The sequence below is a fragment of the Bactrocera neohumeralis genome, chromosome 5 (assembly GCF_024586455.1).
Source record: "Bactrocera neohumeralis isolate Rockhampton chromosome 5, APGP_CSIRO_Bneo_wtdbg2-racon-allhic-juicebox.fasta_v2, whole genome shotgun sequence".
Classification (NCBI taxonomy): Eukaryota; Metazoa; Arthropoda; class Insecta; order Diptera; family Tephritidae; genus Bactrocera; species Bactrocera neohumeralis.
This window is the reverse complement of record NC_065922.1, coordinates 57,913,159-57,931,404: the sequence shown is the minus strand read 5'-3', so window position 1 is coordinate 57,931,404 and position 18,246 is coordinate 57,913,159. Positions and strand designations below refer to the sequence as shown.

At 35.0% G+C, this 18,246-nt stretch overlaps 1 protein-coding gene across 1 annotated transcript in view; it reads left to right on the top strand.

Annotated features, from left to right (window-relative positions):
* The first annotated feature begins 492 nt into the window (after positions 1 to 492).
* The window catches only part of LOC126760156 (protein sidekick), a 45,775-nt gene continuing 28,021 nt past the window's right edge, over positions 493 to 18,246 (top strand). Inside the window, exons 1-4 of the mRNA XM_050475602.1 lie at positions 493 to 570; positions 943 to 1,690; positions 1,814 to 1,941; positions 2,283 to 2,579. Of these exons, the coding sequence (XP_050331559.1) occupies positions 945 to 1,690; positions 1,814 to 1,941; positions 2,283 to 2,579 (1,171 nt within the window). The 5' untranslated portion in view covers positions 493 to 570; positions 943 to 944. The remainder of the gene's footprint in view (positions 571 to 942; positions 1,691 to 1,813; positions 1,942 to 2,282; positions 2,580 to 18,246) is intronic.

Below are 18,246 nucleotides of genomic sequence, written 5' to 3'. Positions count from 1 at the left end.
CATCTGGGGTAAAAAATAATGATCTTTTTTAAACAAACTAGTTACTGCCTACTGCCCGGGAGCACAATGGGCCTAATGATGTCATAATTGCAACGGCCTGCGTTCCAGCGCTCATGTGCCCCTATTTTCAACCAAGCAAACAAATAATAAAATGGCTTATAATACCTGTAAGAGTTCATCAATTCTACATAAACTAACCACTCCAATGCTATTTTTAATAAATGCTCGGAAGTTGTTCTTCCTTTAAACATTTGACTAAGTAATGCAAGACTTAATTTTTCCCTTTTATGACATGAAGATATTCAATCCAACTTTTTCACTTTTTTATTATATAATTATTCACTATCTTTTATTATTGTGCTCTTATTTTATTTATTGTTATTTTATTTTCAGGCTATCCACAACCCACATATCGTTGGTTAAAAGATGGCATACCAATCACCGATTTCTCTTCCAGTCAGTATTATCGTTTGCAAAAAACTCGACGCGAGGATGCTGGCAGCTATCAGTGCATAGCGAAAAACGATGCCGGCTCGATATTTAGTGAAAAAATCGACATCGAAGTCGCATGTAAGTATTTAAAAAACGTTGAGTTTCACTGTGCTTTCAAAATTTTGTTTTAGAAAAAATAGATTCGCAAACAAAAGATTTATGCGCTATGATAAGAAAATAAGTAAGTTGTGTTCGAGAATTAAAAAAAAAATTATTAAGTTCAGTTACATACTATACTTATGATGTCTCAAGAGAAATTAAATAAATCAAACATTCTCGATAAATTGTGGAATAATGCCATCTTAACCAAAGTTGGAAATCATTTTCATAAATTTCTGAACTTTCTACTGTTCACTTAATAGTCAAACTGTTCAATGATTCGTATTTAACGTTGATACTTGATTTTCTTAACGCCTTCTCATTGCTTTCATCATCTTTTTCAACTTTTAGATATGGGCATTTTCGAGAACACCACACTGGGACATCTTACAGTGACGTCAGGGCGTCCAGCCATTTTCGATTTACCACCCATCGAATCGCAACCTCCACCACTAGTGATGTGGCAAACAGTTGACGGCCCATTGAACTATGACATCAAATATGCCGAGACCAAATCCAATCAACTAATTATACTCAGCGCCGATGAGAATGATCGAAAGGCGTATCGCGCGCGTGCAATAAACACGCAGCTGGACAAGGAGGAGAACAGCGCATTTATACAACTGAATGTTAGCGGAGATCCGTATATTGAAGTAGCACCTGAAATCGTTGTCCATCCGCAAGATATGAAAGTTAAACGCGGCGAACAGGTGGCAGTCTTGGAATGCATTGCCAATGCGCGACCATTGCATGAATTGGAGACGCTGTGGCTGAAGGACGGCATACCTATTGAGAATGCGGGAGTTCCGCATACTTTAAATGATCCGTGGAATCGTTCGCTGTCACTGCTTTCAGCTAATTTAACACATTCCGGTGAGTACACTTGTCAAGTGCGACTACGTAGCGGTGGCTATGATACTGTCACTGTCAACGCGAAAGTAGAGGTGCTGGAGCCACCTACCTTCTTTACCCAAATGCGCACTGAGACGTTTGGTGAATTCGGTGCATTGGTTACGCTGCCCTGTGACGTCGTTGGCGATCCGATGCCTGTGGTGAAATGGTACAAAAATGCGGAACCTGTCGACACGAATGATGGAAAGTAAGTATGAGAAATTCGAGTGTACATTATATGGTGCGAGTAGAGACACAGAGTAGCTGGCCTCATGTACACACCTGTAAACAGTGAAGCAGCCATTTTTTATGCGCTTAATTGCTTTTTCAGATACTCCCTTCTGGAAGATAATTCATTGAACATCAAAAAGCTTACTCTGAAGGATTCGGCAATGTTTCAATGTCTAGCCAGCAATGAGGCGGGCGAGAAAAGCGCCTACACTTGGCTGCGTGTTAAATGTAAGTGAAGTAACCATACTAGTACTATGATATTCTAAGTGTATAATATCTCTGTGTATATATATACATATATATTTTTTCAAATATGGAACAAAAAATCTACATTCACATATTTTATACACAGAATTTATACATGCATATGTATGTATTTTTACGGTTTCAAAATTAAATGCTTTCAATGCCTATTCATTCATATTGCGAATTTCTTTCTTATACTCTCTTTTCTCTCTCATTAACATCATGCATCTGTGAAAACACACAAAATATATTTTAAATATGCTTGCTTATTACTAAATGCCCGAACATAACAAACAAAATGAATGGATTGGTAAAAATATTAGCTTCAATGCAAAATCATGGTAAAGGATTGTCTGCCACAGAAGGCCTAACTACATCCACTTTTACTACTAATCTGAAGCATTATGCATTGCGCTTGCCTGCAGCTAACAATAGTCGACTGAATGCAAATCCATTGCATTTTGTTGAAAAGCATAAATCGTCATCATCGTCACGTGGGTATATAGGTACGCTGCTGCAGCGCTTCAAGCGTTTGGCACAACCTCGTATCCTAAGTGTACGAGCATCGTCATCGCATTCTGGCATGGGTACTGGCTATCGGCGCAAGGATCTTCGCTTTGGTATGGGCGCTAAGTGCTATTATTTATTTCGCCTCGTGCACACACATAAATTTATTACCTTCATTCATCCGCACGCACCGTTTTATGTAGTAGTTTCATTTTATATTGCAATTTTGTTGGTATTTTTTTATGTTTGCACGTATTTCATGCACTTTATTATTGGATTTGTAGTTGTGTGGCATATTAATTGCCACGTTGCATGCACAATAAAGTATAATGCCGCAAACACACGAGTATTGTTGCTCCACTACCGCACATTTATTTGAAGTATTTAAAACCTTAACACACTTTTACAATTTTTATTGCTTTTTAATGCGAATGTGTTTATGAGAAATCAATATCTCTGAACGCATTTAAAAATTCACACTGAATTTCATATACGTAGAGTATTGTGGCAACTCAGTGTCCTAGTTATCACCATTATTTGAGTTTTTTAAAAAGTGTTAAATTTAATTTACTTTTAAAATGTAATGTAAATCTTCAAAGTGTTAGCATTTGAAAGTGACACAAAGCTAAAATTTTGGAAATCTTTAAGGTACATAAATTCAAAATTCATATTCACATCAAAATATTTAATATCGGCTAAATATATATTTTGTTTGGCTGACCACTAAAGCAAACTTGTCCTCCTTTCTAATTTGAATGAAAACAAAAAATACGTTAATTTCGGTTTGATCCAAGCTAGAATACCATTCACAAATAAAAGCTTCCATATAAGAATTTGATTTTGATCGGCCAGTTTGTATGGCAGCTATATGCTATAGTGGTTCGGTCCAAACAATTTGTTCGGAGATTGTAACGTTCACTTGGAAAATAAGCCAAGCCGAATTTCGTGAAGATACAAGACAAGCGTATAGCTAAATCGATTCAGCTAGTCAAGCTGATGATTTATATATTTATTTAATAGGGACTTTCTTGGAGGTACAAATTTCTTGGCTAACTTAATATACCTTGTTCATACCCTATTCAGGGTATAAATATCTTCATCGAATGTCCTAAATAGCATCGAACCGAAAAATTCAAGAACGGTGCTTCAGTAGACGCTCGCACCGTGATGTGATGTGATTTAACAGTCATAATGTAATCTCGCGGGAAGCTGGCTAAAAAAAAAGCAGACCTCCTCTCTGCCTGCATAAAGCAAAAAATTTTAACGTAACAAATATGTGTTTTTGGCATATGAATGATCAACAATTTACCTTTTTTCCACAAATATGGCATTGATATTATACAAAATGTACATTAGTAAGACGTGAAATACTTAATGCCATAAGCAGTGAACGTAAAAGAACGAGAAGGTCGAATTCTGCACAAGTTCTCGAAATTAAAAATACCATATCGTAAAATGTACGAGCTCTACAAATCACTTTTGAGATTACAAATCATACCCCTGTTTCGTTTCACAAATTCAAATTTTGAATCGTACATAAGGACAATAGATATTGTATGTATGTATAATAGTTGAGTCCAAAAAGTTTCCAAACAAAGTTCTAAAAGTGAACGCTGAATGATGTACAAAAGGTCCGAATAAAATTACTCATTCCATATTTAAGAAATAAATCCGCAAAAAAAGTCATTTTTTTACCACCAAAATAACTAAAAGCTACCTTTAAATACTTATTTATAGGCATGAAAAAAAGAATACTAAGCCTAAAACTTATATAAAAAGTTGCAAAAACTCAAGAAGAGTTTTCATAGCTTTTTAAAGTTAATATGGTTTTTTGTTTCTAAATAAATTTATATTTCGAAGTTATTTTATCTTCACATATTATAAAAAAATGCGTGCTTTGCCCCAGTGTATAATTTCTGAGTCATACGCCCGTCTTATAATTACGAAAGTTTTCCACAAATGGCTGCTTCTCTAACAAATTAATATGTCATGTGTGAACATTAAAACACATTAAACACACTCACACATTTTAATATTTAATGGGCTAATCAGTTATGAAAATGCCTCGCACAACCCTCAAGAGCGCACGTGCCAACGAATGCTCCTTGCAAACATTGTTACAAAGCTATTTTGTTTTCTGAATGTCACTTAAGACACTTTGACTTCCTCACAATATCAGCATTGCTGTTTTTACTCACTGCTTTGTTAGCACTTGGCAAGCCATGGCGTATACGTATCGAACGCAATACGTTCGCATGCAAACTTGTGAGGGAATGTATAAGGAATACATTTGTACCCAAGGCAAAAGATTTGTTATAAAAATCAAGCAACACGACGCGTGCGATTATAAATTTAACATTGTTAAGGTAAAGACAAAGTAAAACTTTAATGCGGTTGAAGTACGAATGTTATCAGTGAAATTATGCAACAATTATTATTAATACAAATATGTGAAAATTTTATTTAACAAACTCTCTTAAAGAAAAGTTACTTTCGATAGTTTTTCGTAAGTCTTCATCATCTAAATTGTTGTTAAGAGGCGTATAAAATATCAAAATGAAATATTCAAGAATTTTTAAGTTATTAAATTAGAATATTTCTGTGGTCATGCTCATCTGCAATAATTTAATTATTCGATGAGTTATAATAATTTAACCGGTTTCCTTTTGGACTTTTCATTGCTGTCTTTTTTTTGAAAAATATTTTACCCACAATTTTTAAATATTTGCAACAAAAATATATTACACAAAAATTTCAGTCTTGCTATAAAGTTGGCGTACTCGTAAAATATTTATTTTCAATTTCCATCAAAACTTGTGTTATGTGTGTCTAAGGTGTTGTGTGTGGCACTTTATTTGTGTGGAAATAACCTTGAAACAGTTATTGCGCATTGCCGGCGAGAAAGTAGTAAATTATTTAAAGAAATATTTTCTGTGATTTTATTCGTTCTGCGCCTACATTTATCAGTGACACTGTTTTTGTGAAAGCTTTTCGTAAGCTCTACTTTTAGGATATTAAAAATAACAATAAAGCAATTAAATTTTGTATTTGTAATAGAATTCAAATTAAATATTTGAAAATATTTAAATATTTATTTAATATATAAATTTTAATTGCAAATTGGAAAGTGGCTTTAAAATGTGTATCTTTCGTTAATTCTTAGTCTGATTAAAAACTTGTGAAATATTTTTCTTTCATAATAAATAGTTTCATTTTTTAAATGTAATATTTATTTCGAAACCTGAAATTTACTAAATAGCATTTGAGTGCATAACCCTTAAGAATGAATATGAAGATAATTTACGTAGTATTTTTATTATTTAAACATAGATTTTCTAGAACTATATTAATTCAAAACTGAAATTAAAGTATTTGCTTTTATATGCAGTTGTCATAGCAAACGGTAAAATTTACAATTACTCAATTAGACAAAGACACATATGTGGATCACATAAGTGCTGCCGTTATCATCTCAATGTCTACTAGAAAACGAACTGCGCAGTCCAGAAGTTAGATAGTACTTCATGCATTGTTATTTCAATTGCACTGCTGGAAGAAGCTTAGACAAAGCAGAACAAGTAAAATACGACAAAAAAAGAGACAGAAGATCTAAAATACTCGAACTAGTAGATAAAAATTAGATAATTAAGGATTTGATTAAATATTGGGAATAATCAACCTTTGGAACTGTTCATCCTTGTAATCCTTTACGGCAGTCAAAAGCTTATAATTTTACTGTATGAAACATTGCAATGCGACAATCATCGACTCGTATTTTTTAAAGAATATACTATATTCATACATATACTATATATAATATACCTTACTCTCTATTGGCATGAAATCAGATATTGACTTTTTCTATTTTTTGAGTCAAATTCAAATTCAATTACTAAATCAATAGAAGTAAAGTTTCTCCAAACGAGACCTTCCCACCATATAACCAGCAACAAAAACTATGCGCAAACAACATTGCATTCGCTTCAACTCAAGTTTAAAGCACAGTACAAACTATATTTTGAAATCTTATGGGTAATTTTGCAAAATTTTCAACCTAAAATGATTTTAATCGCACTTCATGAAGCACTTGCCACTTCACTCTTTACCATGCTAACCATTACTATCTGTTCATTCGCTATACAACCGCTGATGCATGGAGAATTTCCCAACCTGTTACTAGTACAAAGTCTGAAACAATTATTTACATAAGCACGTCTACACTTTTACTCACGATTCAATTCGATTTCATTTGCTCTGGCGTTGGTGGCGAAATTAAATTAGGCGGACGAGTGAGCAGTTGCAAAATGTGAGCAAGCACCACCGACGCATTTGCTTGACTGCACTTAAGCTATTGAATTCGAAACACTTAGAAGGCTGAAGTTTCATTTCAAGTGCTAATTAAATATTCGCCAAGTTTCCCTTCATTATTTGCGAAAATGACTGTTGTTTCCTTTATTTTCTTGAAATGCTCTTTGCCACCGTTGTGATGTTTATTTGTGGAAGTCTAAATTCATTACGGCACTAATTTAGTGAAAGCACGCAGACAAATGGCAAAATAACTGCAATCAAGTAAGGCGATTACTTAAGAGAGTTTCCTCAAACCCTTAAACTTTAGCAAATCAGCTAGTTCAAAGGCGGATATTAGGGACTGTATAAGTATGTATTTAATACTAATTGAGTTCTATTAGAGTAGAAGGGTAATACGATTTACATTTACTTGAGCATTTTATTGAAAATAAGCAACATTTATTAGTTAACCAGAGTATACGATAAGAATAAGCAATCAACAATATAAATAAAAATAATTGACTGCGAAAGGGAGAATTATCTATAATCATAAATTATTCAGTCTTAAATATAACTTGTGAGTTTTCTTTATTTTTTTTTAGAAATGTGAACTTTGACACAACTTGAAGATGATAAAATACTAAAAGGCTGATTGGGTTAGGTTAGGTTATAGGCCATAGAAAAGAAGAACTACCGTATTCGAACTATAAATTATAAAACGCGTAGTAGCAATACATATTAGCACAAGCGTTTAATTTCCACTCCCACCAGCTCAGTGAAATGTCTGAAGGTATGCGCCCCCAAGTTCTTAAGTTTTGACCTCCCAACGCAGGACAATCAAGAAGGAAGTGTTGCGTTGTTTCCACCTCCTCTTCTTCCATATAGCTTCTGCAGATGGCGTCTGGTAGCAGTCCCAACATTACTGCGCTGACGCCAATAAAGCAAAGGGCCTGTTAAAAACCCCAAAACTAGAGAGATGCTCTCTTTCGATCGATCTTGGCCCAGCTATTCAGTAGTAGAGCACAACACAGTAGAGTACCGATAGCGATTCTAAGGTGCCTTTTCTTGCTACTAGAGCGCAAGGCAAATGCAAATTGGGATAATACGGGTTTGCACAATGATTTTTGAGATAATTCAAAAATAGCTTAATATGGAGCGCGACCAACTTTTCAATTTTGTTAAACCCTGCCCTGCAGTGCCCTGTACCAAATTTTTTGTGGCTTAATTTATGGAACTTTCCAGTTACGGTTTTTCTATATTTTTTGTGTTCATGGTAATGATCTCATTTCGCAACCTCTTCAGAGTACTAAAGAAAGATTAGTTTTCGAGGATTCCAAAAATCGTTTAATCGAAAATATTCAGTAAGCGTTGAGCGGTAGCGATTCCCATTCACAGTAACTTGCCGGTCTTGATCATCAGGGAAGAAGTACGGCCCATAGACGCGGCCAGCCCATAAATCCTAATTTTTTCGGAATACAATGATAGCACATGGAGAACGTGTGGATTGCTGCTTAACCAATAACGCATGTTTTGCTTATTGACGAACCATTCAGCCAGAAATGAACCTCATCGCTGAAGATGATTTTTCGATGAAAATCTGATAATTTTCAAGTTGTTCCTCAACGACGATTCTGGTGGTCAAGCGGTTGTAAGTATATAGGCTAAGATCTTTTCGCAAGATTGGCCACAACGACGTCACGGAAATGCCCAACGCTTGAGAACGACGTGTGAGAGACTGATTTGGGTCTTTCTCAATTGATCCGCCAGCGGCAGCAATATTTTCGACACCACGGGCACTTCTTTGTCTCACTGGCACGGGAACATTTTGTACTGTGCCTATGGATTCAAATTTTTCCACTAGACGATGAATTTTTGATCTGACAAGACGATTACGACGACCATAAATTGAACGTAGCGCTCCAAATTTCGGTAGTAAATTTTGGTAATTTCGACTCGTTGTTGGATATTATATCTTTCTTTAATGAAATGGCAAACCTTACTTATACTTATATTATTACAGCCTGTTTAAGACTAGATAACATAATGCCGATTGTGAACAAAAGAAATTTTGAACTAACATTTTTGATGCCATATATACATATGTACGAGAACTTGTATATTACAAAAGCTTGATATAAATTACCGGCATATCCGTATACCACGACAAGGTGCTTTGAGTAAGTAAAATGGCCATTGTGACGTGGCCAACCATCTAGGAAATGCCGTAAAGTGTGAACTTCTCTGAATGACCGCACGACAAAGTTGAATAAACTATTTAGCAAGAACAAAATACGAACAGTACGAGTACAGTGTAATATTCCATGTAAATGTCAGTTCGAACGTAAACATTAAACAAGAAAAAACGTTAACTTCGGCGGCACCGAAGCTAATATACCCTTCACAGGTGCATTTCTTTTAGTAATTATGTGTTCAGTTTGTATGGTAGCTATATGCTATAGTAAACCGATCTGAACAATTTCTTCGGAGATTACATTGTTGTCTTAGAGAAATAATCTGTACCAAATTTGGTGAAGATACATTGTCAAATGTGAAAGTTTTCCATACAAGAACTTGATTCCGATCGTTCAGTTTATATGGCAGCTATATGTTATAGTGGTCCGATATCGGCCGTTCCGACAAATGAGCAGCTTCTTGAAGAGAAAATGACGTTTGCAAAATTTCAAAACGATATCTTAAAAACTGAGGGACTAGTTCGTATATAAACAGACAGACGGACAGACGGACAGACGGACAGACAGACAGACGGACATGGCTAAATCGACTCAGCTCAACGTACTGATCATTTATATATATACTTTATAAGGTCTCCGACGCTTCTTTCTGGGTGTTACAAACATCGTGACAAACTTAATATACCCTGTTCAGGGTATAATGAGTCCTTTGCGAGTAAACATGTTTGGACACAATAAATAAAGTTAATACCACCCATAAACAGAATACGTGGGCATAAATTGAAATTGCTTGATACAGTGGCAAATAATGAAATTAGCAGAATTTTTGAACTACTTTTAAAAGTTAATTTTTTTTATTTTAGACCTAATTCTTAAAAGGCAACAATGGATTCGAAATCGAATGTAACTAAGTAAATATATGTGAATTATAATTAAGTTTTTTTGTCATAGTCTTTCAAAATTCTTCACTATCATTCTTCTACTAAATCCTAACAACTGATCCAGTACTTTAGCCTGAGCTAGGCTTCTGAAACCACGGCAAAAAATCGAGTTCACTGTGCACCATTGTACATATACATATGTATTACAGATTAGAAGGGAGCCCAAAAGACGAAAAATCGTATATGCGGAAAATGTTTTACGGTTCATTCCTAAGCGTGGTGTACAACCGGTTTCGAGCCAGCGATTTTTAAGGCGAAGTTTAGCTTTTAGGTATTGTAAAAATCACATTTGGATATCTCAAAAAAATATAAACTTCGTCTCGAAAATCGTTGGCTGGTAACCAGTTTTAGTTCCATAGTTTCTTAGACAAAGTGCTTCAGAATGATCCGTAGAATATGTGCCGCTTATGCAATTTTATCGAACGAAAACTCTACCCGCTCTACTGTATATGACTACTTTGGGCTTCCAGGCGACCGGGTGCACTCTTATCGCAGCCGTCAATTGCTGCAATACACCAGTGAAGCATAAAATTCTAGTCAATTTGTTGTTATACACTGTTTGCTTTTGTATTACCTTAGTGGTATGCATACCATATTTATTTGCTGCCACCATGGCGTATATACATACATATATACTATGATTAATGCGAACTAACACGTTCTATCCTTGAGGAAATTAAATGCAAAACCGCCGGTGACCTGCATGTCATGGGTGTAGTTTTACCGGGAATATTGTATGTGCATGTGGGCGGGCAAGCGTTTAAAAGCCAATGCCCATTTGATGTGTGTTATAGAGAACGCACGTTGGGCCTTAATTTCAAATACTCTCCAATATCCACCGCCAACCACTAATAACAAAAAATCAACCGTTTTACATAGAGTCGTCAAACGACATAACAAAAGCCATTCATCTACCAACGACACGTTTTTCAACCTGGGAAATAACTCTCACAGCGAGATTAATTTGCATCGAGCACGGCTCGCAATCAGGCAAAGGACTAAAAATTAAAAGCATGCAATTTTGCTTTGCACGAGCATGTCCGCGCTTTGCCGCTAAGGTCCATCGGATAGAAGGCGCGCTTCGCCAACTTTGCACCGGCATGCTATAAAGCAATTGTTATACCTCTTGTCCAGTTGATCAGCGACTCTGTTGACTGCTTGACTGCTCGTATACGTGGATGGACAAAATAATTTAGGTCATTCGATTGGCGTGGTCCACTGGTGTTCACTTTGACGCAATAATTAAATTGCAACGGGCCATCCACGGTGAGTGATAAAAAAAAGGTGAACAACAATGGTAGTAACAGCATTTGAATAATGTCAAAGCATAATTAACTTAGTAAACTGTCACATCACCTAACTGAGGAAGGTTTTATTACGCAGTAAACAATTATTCAGCGCACGAGAGTTTAATGATCGTATAATAATTAATTTCAATAATAACTTCCAGGCTTTAACTACTCGATTTGCGTGGTATTATTAATTATTATAATCCATTAAATATTTTAATAATCATAATCCAAAATCATTCATCAATAAATCATCTTTGTATTCTTCTTCTTCTTTATTGGCGCAGGCGCCGCTTACGCAGTTATAGCCGAGTTTACAACTGCACTCCAGTCGTTCTTCTTTTTCTCTGTTTGGCGCCACTTGGGAATTTCAAGTGTAGTCACGTCCTTCACAACCCGGCTTTTTCAACGGAATGGAGGTTTTCCTCTTCCTCTGCTTCCCCCGTCGGGTACTGCGTCAAATACTCTCAGAACTGAAGTGTTTCCATTCATTCAGACCACATGACCTAGCCAGCGTAGCCGCTGTCTCTTAATTCGCTGAACTATGTTAATGCCGTCGTATATATCATAAAGCGCATCGTTCCGTCGACTGTGGTATTCGCCGTAGCCAATGCCCAAAGGACCATAAATCCTCCGCAGAACTTTTCTCTCGAAAACTTGTAACGTCATCTCATCAGATGTTGTCATCATCCATGCCTCTGCACCAGAGAGCTGCAACGAGTATGATAAAATCAGAACAAACAGTCGTGCCAAAAAGACAATCAAATCAATTCAGTTCAGCAGAGACAACATTGTTAATCAGTTCGTGTATCTGCCAGCGTCAACTGACCTGATGCAACACGAACAATCTGTTCTTCGGCAATCACGATCGTGTAAACGTATGGCTGGCTTCGGTTGCAATCGTATCATGTCACTGTTTTGAATCATGTATGGCAAAAAATGTATCAGCTTTGAAAATGTGCGCATGTTACAAATTTTCGAAGCGTAAACAATGGAAATTGCATCAAATACGTACATATTTACATACATATAGTATATATGTACATACATTTGTTGTATGTGTGTATGTACTCGATGGAATTTCCATTTTACATATAACATATATATATATGTGTATACAAACATATGTATGTAGTTGAAATACATAGAACAGAAGTGCACTAGAGAAAACAGTGTTTAGGCGATGATATACAAACCGAACGCTGTCGATCATTTCAATCATTGAAGCATGGATAATATGATACGAGACTCTTTGATTCGAGAGAAAGCTGTCAAAACTCGCATTTTTTATAACATTTGTCAATGATGCCACTGCTGAAAAGCATTATATTGAGTATGTAATAAATTATACAAAACACAAAATAAAACACTTTGAAAATGCATACATATATAAAAGCTAAAATGCAAAATCATTAATAAATTTACATAAACATTTATTTTGCCAAGATATGTTCGCACAGTTCAATGAAATTTCATTTTACACTAATATCGTCAAGTAATTATAGCGCTTTACTTCTGGCATACCGCCTTTTCTGAAATCAACTGTCAAAAATTCCCTGATCTCCTTGGCTGTCAAATAATCAGGGAATGCGTTTGAGGGAAAAATGAGAGCCAATGCGAGAGTCTCGTATCATATTATCCATGATTGAAGCATGAGTTTGCATCACTTTGGGTATTTTCTGCTGATACGAACGTTCATAAACAAATCAGATATAAGCCGATCGCTAGTGATACAAAGTTGTTCTCTATCGCTGAGTTGAAGAAAACAGTTCGCTTCATGTACATGAAGAATCAGACAGAGTAACGGATCAGTACTTAAGTATAAACAAAAATGTATTACTCGTTGCAGTTCTCTGCTCTGCACCATATAGCAAGACGGAGATGATGAGTGACTTGTAGAGTTTGGTCTTTGTTCGCTCTTAGTTACGTCGAACATTAATGTTACAGTGGATGTTAAATTGGGTGATTATTATCTACGTTGTAGTAACTTAATATTATGGCCAAGAATTTAGCTTTATTATGATATAAAGATAAGAATACATCATGATGTTTTGAAAATGAAATAGAACAAGTGACCGCCGCGGCTGGCTTGAATAAAATCCAACCTAGAGACCAAGTTTTCGACCACTTTTTAAGTCCATTTGTCAGCAAAAATGAGCCGAATACTCTCTTACAAGGCTTCAATCGTCTCAAGCTTATCTGCGTAGACAAGTGACTTCAGATAACCCCACTAAAATAGCGGTGTTAGTTCACACGATCTTGGAGGCCCACGACGCAAGTAATGCACTAACCAAAAGTTTTCTTCAATAAATTGGTTATTTTATTGGCTACCGAAAGGTCATCCATATCAACATCCCCCAATCCGGGCACAAAATAGACATTAATCGTGGCCTTATATCGTTCTCGATTGACTGTTACATTATCCGGCTTCATTTTTATAGTGATATGGACCAATGATTCCCTCTACCCATAGAGCACACCAAACAGCGTCTTTGCGACGTTGCAGGGGCGTCTCAGAAATGGCTTGAGGATTATTATTATTCTAAATGCGACGATTTAGAGTAATAAAACCAAAGGTGTTCTTCATCGCTTTCCTCGTTTCCTCGGGTAAAATCCAGCATTTTATCAATAAATTTTTTTCTCATATACAAATTTAAATATTTTATTAGAATTTTTTATTGTTACAAACATATGTACTCGTAAAATGAAATTCTGAAATTTGTGGAAAATAATATTTTAAGCTCAGGATTGCGATGCCATTTCCGGTGTCTCCTTGGAAAAAAGATGTACCCGCGTTGGCTGGATAACTCTTTACAGGATCTAAAGTGAAAAAATACGTGCTTTAGTTAAAACCTTAACTTAGAGCTTGGGCAAAGGAAAAAAAACTAAGAATTGGAATTTTTTAGAAGTCATTTTTACAAAAATATGAAAAAAGTAAAAATTTCGCGACATTTTTTTTTTTGTTTTCAAATAGTTATAATCGAAAAGAATTCTTCATCCAAGTCTTTAAGAATTGTATCTCAAAGACCTGTGTAAAATTTCATGAAGATCGGCTAAGTAGTTCTCGAGAAATCTTCCCAACCGACTTCAAAAAAACAGCCTTTATCAGAATTATCTGTGAATTTTTGTGTAAATGAACTAGAGCATTTCTGCGGGAACAAAAATTAGCACTTCCGCCATTGACAGCATTAATTTCGAAGAGCTTTTTGGCATCAAGTAGTAGTTTCCTCTATTCGTCATTTAGAGCAAATATAGCCGATAAAAGATTTTTTCCTCACTTTTAATATACATATGTATGTAACTATAACTAAAAAAGTCAATAAGTACTTTTTAGACTATATTTAGAATGCAGAAAAGCAGGTTGAGTTTTTAGGTATTCTGGGAAGAATGCACTTTTTCTTTTATATTGCTTTAACAGTCTTAATATTTTTTCAACATTAAACTGGGGCTGCAGCTGTAAAAAATATGTATGTTTACATAACTCGTAAGTATACTCGTATCGTTGGTTATAGCAATCGAATGCCTGATATTTTGCGCGAGGAATGATTGCGCACGAACGCAAAAGTATTCACTTTTCCATAATAGAAAGTAAGTGCAAAATAATTTGTATGTTTGAGAAAGTGTGAGCTGCTCACTTTATTACTTTGCGAGCCATTTTATTGCTGATGTTCGATAAGTAGCAACCCGGCAGCCAATTACACCATAAACTCTGTATGTCCTGCGAGTCATGGATAACTATTCTTCTCTTAACAAGTTTATTAATGTCACGTTTTTTTCACTCGCATCCATAATGTACAATAAATTTCGTTGTTGTTGTTAATTCTGTTGCAGCCACAATATAAATTTTATGTTGCCTTTTGCTTATAATGTACTATATGTATATGGCGAGAGTGCCAACTTTTCTCTGTTATTATCGTGTGAAAATTTCATTTGTTATTGTCGCTCTGCTTGCAAGCGTTATGGTTGCCGGCATTGCATTGTACTTGTACATATTTATTGGCACGAAAAAAACGAGAAGGAAAGGCGAAATGCAATATATTCAGGTGCTCATTAAGGACATGTAAAGCGGTTAATGTGTACACACTTGCACGCATTTCCTTTCCCCTTTGCCACTTCACATATGACATATGTATGTATATCAGTCAATTTGTGTGATCGTTCGTCGACCTGCCATGACCTGTCCGCTGATTGCTGCATTTCTGAATAACCGTAATCAGGAATTTTTTAACAACTGAAATGCGTAATCTTTTACACAATATTGTATGTGTATATACTATTGCATATACAAAAATATATACATATTTGTAAAGTAGCGTTAAATAGCTCGTTATGTCAGCTGCCCTAGTTACGACTTCGTAGATTTCCTTATCCTTTACAGTTGTGCATGTTTCACCACATACATATTTCTTCTGGCAGCATTGTTACAATGTATTCTTTTAAATTAATTTCTTTCTGGCACCCCTTAAGGAAAGGTGTATAATTTGTATGCAGTACGTCATCAGCTTTGCCAACTGAAGCGAAAGCTAGTTATTATTTAAATAAAAGGCGACTTTTTTCTCGCATATCGCTTCCTTTTCTTTAGTAAGAACCATATAATGTGTGTTTGCATTTCCTACTTCAATTTAATTATTTCATTCTTCCTTGGATTCAGTACGGTTAACGATAAAGATTAGATTTCACAAGAAAGCAACTTATTTCTTAAAAGTCTGGTTTTCTTTACTCATTTTGATATTCTTCTTTACTGGCGTACAAACCGCTTACACGAAACATATGGTTCTGGTAGTAAGCGAGGGCAAGACTAAATATCTCCCGTCATCAAACAAATAGTCGTCGCACTCGCGATAACTTGGAAGTCGTAGATATTTTCGTCTATCTTAGAACCAGTATCAACAACAACAATAATGTCAGCTATTTCGGACTGAATAGGCAATTGAAAAGTTAAGGCATCTCTCGTAGAACAAAAACCAAACTATATAAGTCACACATTATTCCCGTCCTGCTATATGGTGCATAGGCATGAACGATGAAAACATCTGACGAATAGACGTTATGAGTTTTCGAGACAAAGGTTCTGGGAAAGGTTTATGTTCCTTTGCACATTTTGATATTAAGTCATATAAGGTTGATTGAATAAAAGTTCAATTAATCCATAAAATCAGATTTCTGTATACAGCGAAAATTCCACATTATTTTTCTACATTCTCAACCCTGTACATATCACCTAAAACAAATCAAGTTACATATATACACATATATAAATGATCAAGACGATCATGACTGTCTATCTACCCGTTCCAACGATAACTAGAGTAAAACTTAAGGTATCTTGATAAAAATTGATACTTGATTTTGGGCCCCAAATAGAGTTGGTATTGCAAACGGGCGTAATCAGACCAATCCATGTCACAACTGTAATTTGGTCAAAGGATTGGGGTACCGGAAAGCTGAAAAGATTTTAAAATTGGGCGTGGCCCCGTCCTCTCATTGGTTAAATGTCAATATATTCCAAACCGCTCAGTCTTTTTAGTACTTTTTCGTTCACTCTGAAAACCGGTAAAATAAGGTAATAACCACGCCCACTCCCGATATAACGGTGAAGTTTCAACCAAGATGGTAAATAAAGACTTTATAGGAGCAGTCGTGAAAATTGGACAATGAGGATGACACTGTCCACCTTTAGATGAAATTATTTTCTCAGGATGTGGTGTGTGTGTTATAAAAACATTCCTCTCATATACTGTAAAAATGGGCGTTATTGGGCCCTACTTCTAATATAGAAAACTTTTAAGTTCCAAATGATTCTTTCACTTTGCAATATACAAATCAAAGATCAATGAAGTAAACGGAATAAACAATTACCAAATAATAAAAAAAATCAAAATAATTCCTTTGAGCTATTTCATCTTACTTGTCCCAAAAATTGTCGAAATCGGATTATAGCTTGTCCCAAAAATTGGTAAAATCGAGTCAAAACTTCCTTAGTTTCCAATATAAATATTTTCGAACTTTCAGTTGACTATATGCCGCACAGTGGTGCCGCTTCATACAAGCCGCGGCAAAAAATAGAAGGAATCGAGGTAGGACTTCGAAATTTGTCACACATCTCTCATATTGCCATATTAGATGAAAAAAAAATTTGTTAAAATCCGCCCACAACCACGCCCACCTCCCATATAACACAAAAATCAAAAATCATCGTACAATAACAAAAAACATCATATTAAAAAAAATCTTGAAAAAGAAAGTATACATTTGATGATGTAAATCACATCTATAACATTGGTTTTAATAAATAAAAACTTTACAATTGATATTTTATGGTTAACTTTTGAGTTTTAACCTTTGCAATATTCATCACATTTTTCTGGGTAACTTTGCGTTAATACTTTGTTGGACTTTGTTGGACTTTGAAGCTCTCCCAACAAAAAACCATTGAATATATCAAGCCCAAGTATTCGGATAATGTTATTTGATTAGTTCTTAGCTTGAATTGAAAAGGTGGTACAAATTTGGAATTATAAAAAAAAAATCCTTTTTTTCCGCTCTGACACCACTGTGTGCCGCATCTATATGTCAATCTATTCTGTTTCTTAATAAAACTCAGGGTCTCTATCTCTTTGGTAATAATATGTCGTAATATCAAAACTGGATAAAATCGGCATATACAATTTTTTTTACCAATTTTACGAAGAAATTCATACTTTCTGTGGGCTTAACACATAGTATATCTCATTCGAGTCAACATCATACTATTTATATTTTGGGCATGTAAAATGTTGTAATTAAACTAAGAATATCTACAATATAAGTTTATACTATACCAAAATTTAATGATAATCGCTTTCTTCGAATAATGCATATTGAATTGTTGAAATATAAAGGTTTTAAACACCTTTAAGTATTTCCGCGCGATCTTTTCAATTAAATATGGTTTCAAATTAAATAGTTAAACACAATTTTTTTTATAGAACCTTCTTCTTTATATAACAAAACTAAGCTTTAAGAAATTATAAGTTCAAAATATGTATTAATCTACTTGATATACTATGTATGTATACGTTTCCTCAGTTT